Raw genomic sequence first — 12,633 nt, forward strand, 5'->3', positions numbered from 1 at the left:
ACCCATAACTACTACAAATCTATATAGTGACCTGGATTTTAAAGGCAATTCAGACACGATGCTCACAACTTTTCCTTCGTTTTTCCAAACGTCGGATAATCGATTTCACAAAGTCAGAATAAATACAAACATTTCACGACATTTCACTGTGTTTCAATGGTTAAAATGTGGATGGTTTATTCAAAAATTACATTTAAACATATTTTTCGTTCGAAATTGTTCGACTGCAATGCATTGTGGTCTATATTCTCTAATCTAGTGAGCATTGATGCATGCTAGTTATTCGCAAAGACTTCTGGGAAATTTCTAGTGCTCTCGATATTTGAATTAGTAGATTCAGACAGCACTAGAAGATGACAAACGCTCTTTATAGTGAGTGGGGGGGGAATTCAGGTAAGCTATTGTGAGCCATTCATGTGTGACATCAAACAGACCTGCAGTCAGTCTTGAAATGGTAAACCGGGGCTGGGACCCAAATGTTCAACCAAATCGACATGATACAACACTTAAACAGTGGATAGAGAAGGCATAACTGCATGGTAGACTATTACAAAAGAGGGGAATCCACTTAGCTTTAGATCATTAAAAAAAATAAGAATTTGGAGACTAAAATCGAGATTTTTTTAGATGCCTACAAATTCAGGATTTTCTTTTTTTACAAAGGAAATTAAACCTAATCTAGAACAAAAAAGACACAGCATAACTAAAGTAATATCACATGGTTATAGAAACGGCAATACAAGGGTTATTTCATGATTTTATCACTCTTTTATTGAAAATGGGAAAAGTTAATTGCTCTAAATTAAAATGAAATGAGAATCTGAGTTCAATCAAGAAATAATGAAGGAAGAATGATTTAAAAAATTAGTTATTTTTGTCATTTGTTGTTGATTAGTCATGTCTGTAAATATTAACTGGAAAAATCCAATAAAAATAAAGTAAATAAAGTGGTGTTGTCATCTTACCCGAGCAATATCAGGTTCAGAGGCTATAAAGTTACAGAAGCGGGCCATGGCCTTGGGTCCCTCCAGCATGCCCTCATCCATGTTTATATCCAGAATCTGAGCCCCCATCTCCACTTGGGCCTTCGCAATGGACAGCGCTTCCTAAAAACCAGCAGCTCAAGTTGCACCAAGGCTCACTGCTGTCCTGTCAATGAACAATGTTCACATGACTGATGCCCAATCGTAGAACAGACCTCGTAGTGTCCAGCCAAGATCAGCTTGGCGAATCTCCGTGAGCCAGCCACATTGCAGCGCTCGCCAATGTTCACAAAGTTGGTGTGAGGTCCGATCTTGAAGGGCTCCAAACCTAGAGAAGAGGAGCGGCTTTAGAAACTGAAGGTTCTCCCTGAGTGGAAGACACTTAAATGTTGGAAAAGCTGTGAAGATTACTTGAATGCACTTTAGGCGTGTGAATCGATCACAAACTTACAACAATATCTGCTACAAATGTGGATTTCAGGTCAATCTTTTTATGTCAACAAATTAAACAAAAACTCTCTTCTGGAGCAGAAGTTGACTAAATTCATTCAGTGGAAACGTCATTAACTATATCTACTGAAGGATTCCCGTCACTTCTTTAAATAATTACCTGTATTTTCAGCATCATTTTATAATTTCATTTTTTTCATTGTTTTATAAAATAATTAGAAACGTTGACGCGTAAACGGCTTTCCTCTGGTTCTCAGTGGGTTCTTCACTTTGATTGTTTGGATCGAGTGAGTTCAGGTTATGAGCAGCGAGTTACTCGTGCACTGAAGCAGAACACACGTGAGGCAGATTAAAGCGGTTTCAAACTCATTCAGGTCCATGCACAGTCGGAACACTCCAGACTGGTTTCTGTTTACAGGTGATGTTTTTGTTGAATTAACTAAACTGTAAAGCAGGAACAAAGAGAGGATCTTCATGGTTGGGAGGCTCTGACCTGTAGAATCTGGCAACAGAAAAAAAGTATGGTGCTGGAACATGAATAGCCGGAAGCCCCTCCCCCTGCAGGAGCCGCCGTAAAAAAGCATCAAACGATTAACATTCTCCATCCATTTGAAGCTCGTCTTTAACACTAAACAGCTACACAGTTACAGTTTATTCACATTCAAAAGGTTAGAAGCTGAAAGTTTTCAATTTTTTTAAAACATCCTTTTGAATTCTGCTCACGCAACCAGCTTCACTTGAGAAATTTCTGCTTCCGTCTAGAACAGGTGTGTCAAACTTAATCACACGAGGGGCCAAAATCCAAAACTCACCTTAGGTCGTGGGACGAACAGGATAAACATTTATTGAACTTTTGAAATTTTAAAACTGTTAAACCGGAACATTTGTACATAATTATGAACTAGATATATAGCATTACCTGTGATAACGTTAGTGTGAATGCTGTAACCTGAATGTGGCCACTGAAGATGCTGAAATTGATTACTAAAAACAATAAGGCTGAGAGCTGCTAAAATATTAGCCAAATGCCAAATTAGCCTAAAAAAAGAAAAAAAAAAAAAACTTAAGCCAAAACAGCTAGCATGTAGCTGAAATATTAGCTAAACTCCAAATCAGCCTAAATAGTCCAGAAATCTAACAGAGTGCCAATTTTTAAAACTTCAAAACTGTAACTTTTTAACATAATTATGAATATTATTCCAGAATAAATCAACTTAAACCTCAAATAACTTTCAATATTTTACTCTCGATAAAAATATATTTTGTCAAAATTCAAAGTAAGAAATAAGTGTAGGATAACATCGGGTCATTAATAACAAAATAGAATTACCCGGAATCCTGAAAGGCTTTACCTGAAAGCAGCAGGTAGTCTTCATAAATAGCAGGAGGCGGGACTCGGGGCTGACAGTGTCTGACTGCTTCAGATATGGCTCTGAGTGGGGGGGCAGAGGGAAATGAAACCCTGGACAATCTGGACTGCCATTAGTCCTGGTTACAGACGAGATATTAACCTAATGTGTGACGGAGTGGTCCCACAGCATCCTCCCACCACATTCACAAGGCCGTCCAGAGCAAAGTCCTGCACACATGTAGCAGCACAGTCAGCTGGAGACAAGCGAGCAGCACATGGAAACGTCTTCAGATCAATGTTTGAATGTCAAGTGTTTGGAAAGAGTTTGAATGATTAGTGACAGAAGCAGACATGCTGGTGTTTGCAGCACAGGTGGAGATGAGAGACGAGAAGAACCTTTAAATGAGAAGCTGTCACTTCAGGAGTTTCATCATATCCTCCAAATGTGTTGGGAAGGCCTGAGGAGAGGAGACAAGAACAGTTCTTATTGGCCCAATCTCCAAGAAGAGGTTCCCTCCTTAAAGTCCATCTATGACCATTTAGTTTATTAAAAAAAGCATTCCCAGTGGTGTTTTAATTATGTTTATGACATTTTTAACCAAAATCCCACAACCTAAATGTCTTAAAAAGCATTTTTCATGTTGATCTGAAGCCTCTGTTTTCAGAATCTCCTCTGAGGGGGCGTGGCTTTTGGAGCTCCGCCCCTGATCCCCCTGTCTGATTATGATAGTTCTGTGTCTCACTAGCATTAATCTTCACGGCTGCTACATAAAAACATCCATCATTATCGGTAATGTCCAGCCGTATGGTTCTGATCCAGATGTCAGCTGGACGAGGAAGTGAAGATCTTCATGGACAGAACTTCCTCCAAAATCCTGATTCTTTCTCCTTCCAGTTCACCAAAGACTCTTTTAGCTAATTCTCCAATGTTTATTGACAGTGATCAATACATTCAATCATTGGTTTCTCAGAGTTCTTGATAAAATAATCAAAGCTAACATCAAAATGCTCTTTCATTGATTTACAATCCTTTCCAACTGCGGTCAAATGAGCCGCCGTTCACATTTCCGTGGTCACATCAAGAAGCTCCGTGGAGTCTGGTGGAGATTTTCCAGAAAATAAAACACTTTGTAAACAGCCTGAAGACACCAAACGCAGAGAGCAAAGACTGATTAGAAATCAATACAGGAGCTCCTTAGAAAAAAATGTGTGGGAAATAAGCTGCTTTTATCTTACGTTTTATTGTGACGTCCTCTCTGTTTACAGTCAAAATAATATTATTTTTATAAAATAACAACTATGGTTTTTCTTTAGAAAATAATGTAATAATTTGGCCAGTAGAGTTTTTCTTTAATCTACTGGCCAAAGCAGCTCAGTGGCCTTGTGGTAGAGTGTCCTGCCTGAGACTGGAAGGTCGTAAGTTCAAATCCCAGTCGAGTCATACCGAAGACTCTAAAAATGGGACCCAGTGCCTCCCTGCTCAACACTCAGCATGAAGGGGTTGGACTGGGGGGTTAAACCACCAAATGGTTCCCCAGCGCGGCTGTGTCTGCAGCTCACCACTCCCCCAGGAGATGGGTCAAATGTGGAGAACACATTTCACACATGTAGGTTTGTGATAAATAGTGGGACTTTAACAAACTTGGCTGGTGAATCGAAAACCAGATTTTGGTCAGTGGTGTTGAGACTTCAAACTTGGAGCATCAAACCACAAGCAGAAAAGTCAGTTTTGCTGTTGCTGCTAAAATCGCTCCTCTGAGTGTGTGCAGCGTTTCTCAACTACAAACATTTTCACAGCTTGTATTTAGTTGCACTTTGTGTTCAGTTTACAAAAAAAAATGGTAAAGTAAAATATTTTTTTATGAAATATATTCAATCATTTGTACTTTTTGTTAAAGAAAGCAGAGAGAGAGAGAGAGAAAAAAAAAATTAAATTTGGAAGGAAAAAAATCTGAGATTTTATTTCTTGGTCATATTGTCCAGCACTAGCAAGGTTTGGTGAAAACTGTAATGCAGCTAACCACACATGCAGCATCGTATGAACAAGTCTGACTGACTGATGGACTTTTTCTGACTCTTGTCTGGCTTAATGCGCCTTATGCCTCTTGTTTATGTCTAAAGTTCAAAATAAATGCTAGGACTCAAGCTCAACTTCAAGATGTCATGTGGATAAACGACAGCCTTCACCGACTAGATTCAAACGACTCTGTTACGCTCTGTAGCTGGTACGTGTGAGTAGACGGCGAGTGGCTGACCTGCATTAGGATAACAGATGATGAAAGCTGTGGTGCTTTTTCCAATGGCCTCGATGAACGGCCTCATCTCTGTGGCCCCCAGCGCACAGTTCAGCCCGATGCTGCAGCGAAACGCACAACCCAGTTACTGTCGGCCTCATGCTGCTTTTGTTAGGAGTTGGGTTTGTGACCTCACCACAGCGGCCTGGCGTGTGACACGCTCACAACGAACGCCTCTCCTGTCTGACCGGACAGCGTGCGCCCACTCCGGTCAACGATGGTCCCTGAGATCTGTGCAGGAACGAACGGAAAACAACTCAGCACCAGACCAAAACTGAAGTCTGTCAACAAGCTGGAACTCTAATTAGCTACAGTTAACAACATATATATAAAAAAAAAAAAAAAAAACTAAGTTTTTACAAACACAAAATATTTCTTTTCTTCATTTTACACTTTTTTCATAATTCATTACTAAAAAATACTTGAGCACTAACATTACAAACTGACTCCAAAACGAATTGATAAGCTCAAAATATACACAAACTTTAACATGATTCTTAAACTGGAATTTGGAATCAGCAGTAAAGATGAGGAGGACGTACGAATATGGGCCTTCTCTCGTGGCTCTTCTCAAAAAGCATGTCGATGGCAAACAGGGCGGCCTGCAGAGACACGGGGACAGAACCACAAAACGCTGACGTGCATCACAGGTACGGTGTGGTATCAAAGTCCTCAACATACGTCATGATTTCATAGAACATCCATTTAATTTTTAGATGTCATCTCCAAACTCATCTCTCATTTGACATCACCTTTCTGTAACTGCTGATTAAACTGAACAGAGGTGAATAATAAAATATGTTTTCAGTCCAAACTAATGGTTCAAATCACATGAACTGGAGACTTCATGAGCTTTTCTAGAAATCAATGTGTGATGTACAGGAAGTGAGATTTTTCTGATCCTGCAATATTCAATCATGCTTCTGAATTAAGATAAAATGGAAATGTCCATTTGTTTTCTCTTTTACAATTAGATTTCCTCATGGAAAAATACTTTGCTTGTCTGCAATATTATTTATCTGCAGGACGTGTTCCTGACAGGCTGGGAGCTCTGGAACTGCAGGACATGGAGATAAAACCAACACGGATCTGATCTGTAACTTTCAGGATCAGCTTCAGCGCCGTCCTCTGCTTCTGAAGGGATACCTTGGCATTCGCAGAGTCAAATATGGTTTCAACCAGCAGGATGTCCGCTCCTCCGTCCATCAGGCCTCGGGCTTGCTCCGAGTAGGCCTCCACGAGTTCATCAAACGCTGTGGAGACATCACGCCCAAAGCTTTGACCACAACTGCAGACATCCGTCACTTTTACTGTCGTGGGAATTTCTCGTCCTAATATGTCAGAGTAAAGTCCTCGTATGTAGACACCAACAACACAAACAGTTTGTTTTCTTCACAGGGCGGAGTCACATGGTCTGCAGAAGGCTGCATGATTTTCTGAACCCTCCGTCAAGTTCAAACTGCTGGATGGGACGTCTCCTGCTTCAGGTTGAAGACATCAATGAGAAATTCTGCTCTTTTCCTTGGACGGAAACAGCTGTCTGACCGAAAAATATTGACTGGAGAAAGATTGTTGGAAAAATACAGAAACATTTGTGTGTGACTGAGGGTGGGATCAGGAAAAGCCCGGATAAACCACTCCCCCATCAGAACTCTCACTCTTGGATTGATCCACAGGCACCTTACTAAGACCTTACTACTGCTCCTTAAATGTAGAGACCTTAACACTGCACCTCCAGGTGGAGTCAGGCTGCCTGTGGGTAACAAACTGGCAAGCCTGCACAGGCCACACAAAAATTCTGAGACTGTAGACCAACCGGTAGGTGGAAAACCTTCACGCACATTTTATTTTTTTTCTTTCAACAAACATGTATGCTGATTTTCAGATGTCGATTGAAGAGAATGAATGCTCTCTTAGAGAATGATGAAGATGGTTTCAATGGTTTGGGCAGGATCGGAGGAAGGAGGATATGGAAAACGCTGTGGTTGGAGCTGCGGACAGGAGCCTGAAGGAAGTTCTCTTACACCAAAGGGCCTGTTTGGTCTGGATATGAGATTCACACATTTTTGTCATGAACGTGTGAATGTTTAGTCAGTATTCACATTTTTCTCCTGCACCTTTCTGGATGTTTTTCATATAAAACTCAATCACACTTTCAGTGACTTCAGCAATCTTGCTATCAAAATGTTCAGCTCGTTCAGGACATTCCTGCTTGTACTTTTGGTATTCAGAAACTTTATAGTTTTTGAAATATTGAGCAAAATATGAATCATAGGAAATTAATGATAAATTGCTCAAATCCTTCAAAAACTTTGTGCATTTTGAAACGTACTTCTGCTTTGAGCTAGAGACAACATTCAAAGTATAAAATGCATTTAGCTTTTACTTTAGCAACATGCTAGCTGTTTTAGCTAGTTTAGACACGTTTCCAGTTCTTTAGGCAAATTTGGGGTTTAGCTAATATTTTAGCAACATGCTAGCTGTTTTGCCAAAATTAGACATTTTTCCAGTTTTGAGGATAATTTGGAGTTTAACTAATATTTTAGGAAGGTTTCAGGTTTAGCGTTTTTAGTATATGGTCTTCAGAGAAGACCACATGTGAGAGCAGCAGAGATCAGATCAGTCAGAGCTGCTCCATCTTACTGATGTTCCTGAAGTCTGGTCTCTCCACAGACGGGGACACCGACAGGGTTTTGTTGGTGGGACCCAACGCCCCCGCCACATAGCGTTTCACACCTGAGGACATAGACACGCGTTACAGCTGGGACCGACCCCAGGGGGGCGTCAGACCTGCGAGCCGCTGTCCGCTCACCTGTTTGTCTGGTGACATCATCAGCAGCCTTCCTAGCAAGCTCTGCTGATCTCAGATTCAGAAGATAAGCCTGAAACACACAGGTGGGTTTCCATCACTGAGAGTGAATTCAGACTGAAGACATCTGGTTACATGTAGTTCTATGTGAGATCAATGCAAAAAACACAATTTCCATTCTCTTCAAATGAATCTGAACTGTCTCCTAACATCAGATGATGTGAACATTTCTGCAAGAGGCAGTTTTCTTAAAAAGAAAATAGTGCATTTTTCCCTCTGCATTGTATACACGCTTGCAATAGACAATGGAAAAAATTGAAGTGAAAAGTAAAAAAAATAAAATAAAATGCACCAGTAAATGTGAGTGATGACACAAATTCACTCAGAAAAGACTTTGTGCTAAAGCAGTCATCGGTTATATGTTAGAACACGTGGGTCAAAGTCCTTCTATCTGGCCCTCCAGATCATTTTATTTGATTGTTATTAATTTAAAAAGTTTTTTAGGCTATTTTAGACCAAGGGTAATATTTACATGCCAGTTATTTTGGCTAATTTAGTTTTTTATTTTCAGTTTTTTAGGCCAGGTTTAGCGATTTTTTAGCTGCATGTTTGATTTTTTGGCTAACCTAGTTTCTTTTGTAGTTTTTCTGGGGGGTTTTTTTCAGTTTTTTAGGCTAATTTGGCTTTTAGCTAATATGTTAGCCGGCTATCAGCTTTAGTATTTTCAGCTATCAATTTCAGCATCTTCAACTATCAGCATTAGCATCTTCAGCAGCCAAATTCAGCTTTCATTGTTCACACTAGCATTATCACAGGTAATGCTATATATCTAGTTCATAATTATGTTAAAAAGTTACAGTTATAAAGCTTTAAAAACGCAGTTTTAGAGTGTTCAATAAATGTTTATCCTGTTCGGCCTAAAGTGGATTTTGGCCCTTTGTGAGATTGAGTCCGACACCCCTGTGTTAGAAAGACGTGACCTTAAACCAGCCGTCATGAAATAATGACTGACCTGCTGCAGTATGTTGCAGGGTTTGAACTACAGCCTAAATATAACTTTAAAAATGATAACCAGCTGATGTAAAATTGGAGGAAAATAAATATTTTCCTTCCTGTTAAGGAGCACGGTTATTTGTTTTATGATTGGATCAGACTGATCCAAAGATGGACAGTCTTTTCAGGATCTTTTCTGTTGGAATTTAGCTTCTTAAAAATGAGTCCACTAAAGAGACACCCTCGTCTGCATCAAAGAACTAGACTTAGTGTGATGTAAACTGTAGAAAATGGTTTACTTCTGTTCTAAGGAAAAGTCAATTGAGTCGATACTTTTTTGCAAAACAGCCATTGACATGTGGAGCCAGTGACATCAGTAAGCAGCTGTCTATTTCTCTATAGAAGTCTATGGCATTTGGGCTTCTTGGAGCCAGCAGGTACTTCCTGTTTGGAACACAAGAGGGGGAGGAGTCACTAAGGCCAGATCTAGATGATGTCAGGCTGAGATCATCTAGGACAAAAAAAAGTTTAGGGACCTCTGATCTAGATTATCAACCTACAATAATCAATCCAACAACCAGCATTTTGCTTTGTGCTGTACTTCTGGATCCAGACAGAAGCTACAGGATGAGGAGGAGCCAGGCAACAAGAGTTTAGATATTAGACACTTGAAACCCTCACAGACTAAAGGTCTGTACTTGAGTACATAAGTCATCATTTATCTCATTCATGTCCTCTTAACGGTGAAGATCAAAGCAGACTCGCGTCCCACCTTTAAACCAATCATCTGAATGACCGTCTGTGTGAACATTTTTCTAAAGTATTGTGGAGGATGGCAGTTAACCCTTTAGTGTCACCGGTGACTTAAACACAAAATCTTCAACATATTATAACTTTTCAACCATTAACACGATCATTCCAGCTGAGGTCAATGCAACGTACCATGTGTTCAAGTCCATAGTCTGCCTGTGCGATGGCCGTGCTGCTGAATGTGTTGGTCTCGATGATGTCGGCTCCTGCCAGCAGATACTCCTTCAAACATCAGAGTAACAAAGCGTCAACACGGCAGAACACAGCTGAAGGACCCAAAGTGGAGGTAACCAGAGACCGAGCTCCGCTCTGACGGAACTACCTTGTGGATGTTGTAGATGATCTTGGGTTGTGTGATGCTGAGAAGGTCGTTGTTCCCGTTCAGAGGCAGGGGGTGCTCTTTAAACTGCTCTCCCCTGAAGTCTTCTTCATCCAGTTGTTGCTGCTGGATCATGGTTCCCATCCCACCATCCAGGACCATGATCCTTTGCTGCAGCAGCGCTCGCAGCTCCGACTCCAGCTGAGGGCTGCATCCTGCTAACAGAAGTACTGGGTTTAGCAGTGGTCTTCAACCATGCATACTGTTTTTTTATACCTGAAGTAATGATGGAGAAACACTGCAAACCAAATTCAGACTCAACACCCCTGACCTGGATGACCACGAGGGCTGGGAATCACTGGGTACCTCACGATACGATACGCAATATCGCAATAATTGGTTAAACCCATCTCTAATAACTCACAATGTATAGAAGAACACATTTTTTGTGAAAATATGTCCTCAGTTATTTTTTCAGCTTGGACACAATCAAAATAAACAACTTGTTTGTTATTTTGTGCAACAAATAATACACATTTGTGCAACATTGCGGAAACCAGTAATACTATGTTTTTGACAAGAATTGACACCAATTGAATTGGAATTCTCTGTATAATTCAGTGTTAACAATAGTAAACATGAACAGCAGAGTCACTACTTAGTGCAGAATTGTTGTAAACAACAGAAGAAAAATTAAATCATTTAAGTAGCTGCCACATTGGTGCAACGTGTACCCCCCCATCTACCTCCAAAGGAACGTCTCAACAAAGGATGACGGATAGACGTTTTATGGCCTCTTCAAACGAAAATAAACTGACTAAAACCTAGATATATAACATTACCTGTGATAATGCTAGTGTGAATGCTGTACGCTGAATTTGGATGCTGAAGATGCTAGTGCTGATAGTTGAAAATGCTGAAAATGATAGCCAGCTAAAATATTATTTAAATGCGAAATTAGCCTTAAAAAATGAAAAAAAATGCCCAAGTTAGCCAAAACAGCTTGCTTGCAGCTGAAATATTCGCTGATCTTCAAAACAGCCTATGCAAACTGAAAAAGCCTAAATTAGCCAAAATAGCTAGCATGCAGCTGAAATATTAGCTAAACTCCAAATTAGCCTAAAAAACCTTAATAAATACAAAAATAGTCCATAAAGCTAGCTGAATGTCATTACTTTCAACTTCACTACACTCTGAATCCATATAATATAAAGTAACGACTAATTGTGGTAGCCCTAATTGTAATATCAATATTTTGGCCCACCCCTACTGACCACTGCTTCATCTGTCTGCAGGCTGCTGCACATCTCTGCTGCGGTACCTCTAATACCTTATCTTTGCTTATGTCTAAAGGTTTTTCCATCATCTCCTGCTCTGATTTCAGGGTCTGGTGTCTAAATCTTTTGAAAGCTGTGGTTCTATTACAGTGAAGCTGTAGAGCAAAGGCAACTGATTGGCCAGAGAGTGAGATCATAGAGGAGTAAGAAGAGGTTTATTGTCAGGAAATAACTAGTGCTGCAACAAACAATTACTTCAACAGTCGACTAATCACGAATTATTTTTTTCAATTAGTCAACTTATCGAGTCATGCGCCAACTCATGCAGAGGACAGTTAGAGCATCTTCAAGCTGTTTCCACGAAGATCATAAAGATGAATGAAAATCTGATTTAACACATCACTTTGACTGTGTTCAAATGAGAATCAAAAGACTTCTGGGAGCTATTTATCTGCACAGAGACAGATCACTGATGGATTCAAACATCTGTCTGTGATGAAGGTGCAGAGGAGAGGTGTTTGAGACTCCTCCACACACACCTCCTGCTGGTGCTTCAGAGATCCCGTCTGCTGCTGATCACCTGGATCAGGTGAGTTCTGCCAATAATTTGGCATCTCTGCTGTAGTCTGACCTGCCTCTGCCCTGTCTGAGGTGAACCTCTCAGAGGGCCTCACACATCACCTGATGATGATCTGACCGGTTATCATCGGGGCAGAGTGCAGGCTCCAGTCAGCTGATAACGGGCCGGGATTCCAGGAAAACCCGCTCACTCCCAATGGAACCGGCAGAGCGGGAGTCGTGCAGAGAGCACGCGCCAGCATGTCCCTGACAGCTGTTCACGCGCCTCTTCACCGCTGAACGAGGACGCGCACGTGCAGCAGCGGCGCAGGTATTCTAACCTAAACCCGTCCAAGTACCGCCACGGGCTGTCACTGTCAGGAAAACGGGTGATGCTCAATAACGACCCGGTGCGGTGGAGCGGGTTCGGGGGACTCACCTGCGTCTGCAGGGCGGAGGCGGGACACGTTGGTCGGCGCCATGAGCGGAGCGGGGCGGCCCAAGCGCAGCGGCAGAGTCCGTTTGAGGAGCTGGCGGAGGATTCGGAGTCGAACCTTCAGCTTTCTCCACGGCGGCTTGCGCACTCTTCACAGCAACATGCACGCGTGCTGCAACTTTCTCTTCTTCTAAGGTTTCCAGCAGCCGGGAAAGCCCTGAACGGCGCACTACCGCCACCTACCGGTGGAGAGTGAGAACGGCATTCAGCTCCTTTGGCTCAGTGGGAACATTTTGTACTTTAAATAAGACTCTTTAAATGAGATTTGGTCATTAGTTCAAAATGTGACAAGA

At 41.2% G+C, this 12,633-nt stretch overlaps 1 protein-coding gene across 2 annotated transcripts in view; it reads right to left on the reverse strand.

Moving 5' to 3' along the window:
* mtr (5-methyltetrahydrofolate-homocysteine methyltransferase) overlaps positions 1-12,484 on the reverse strand; it is a 30,169-nt gene extending 17,685 nt beyond the window's left edge. The window contains exons 1-14 of one of the 2 annotated variants that reach the window (XM_024284801.2): positions 12,284-12,484; positions 10,013-10,224; positions 9,823-9,912; positions 7,891-7,960; positions 7,722-7,814; positions 6,225-6,331; positions 5,621-5,680; positions 5,215-5,309; positions 5,040-5,140; positions 3,181-3,242; positions 2,945-3,012; positions 2,786-2,865; positions 1,199-1,311; positions 966-1,106 (exon numbers count right to left, since the gene is read on the reverse strand). In XM_024284801.2, coding sequence (XP_024140569.1) covers positions 966-1,106; positions 1,199-1,311; positions 2,786-2,865; positions 2,945-3,012; positions 3,181-3,242; positions 5,040-5,140; positions 5,215-5,309; positions 5,621-5,680; positions 6,225-6,331; positions 7,722-7,814; positions 7,891-7,960; positions 9,823-9,912; positions 10,013-10,224; positions 12,284-12,326 — 1,335 coding nt within the window. In that variant the 5' untranslated portion in view covers positions 12,327-12,484. Of the gene's footprint in view, positions 1-965; positions 1,107-1,198; positions 1,312-2,785; positions 2,866-2,944; positions 3,013-3,180; positions 3,243-5,039; positions 5,141-5,214; positions 5,310-5,620; positions 5,681-6,224; positions 6,332-7,721; positions 7,815-7,890; positions 7,961-9,822; positions 9,913-10,012; positions 10,228-12,283 lie in introns of both variants that reach the window. The other variant, XM_024284800.2, reaches the window with a different exon arrangement.
* Positions 12,485-12,633: the final 149 nt, after the last annotated feature.

This window comes from Oryzias melastigma, linkage group LG19 (assembly GCF_002922805.2).
Source record: "Oryzias melastigma strain HK-1 linkage group LG19, ASM292280v2, whole genome shotgun sequence".
NCBI classification, from domain to species: Eukaryota; Metazoa; Chordata; class Actinopteri; order Beloniformes; family Adrianichthyidae; genus Oryzias; species Oryzias melastigma.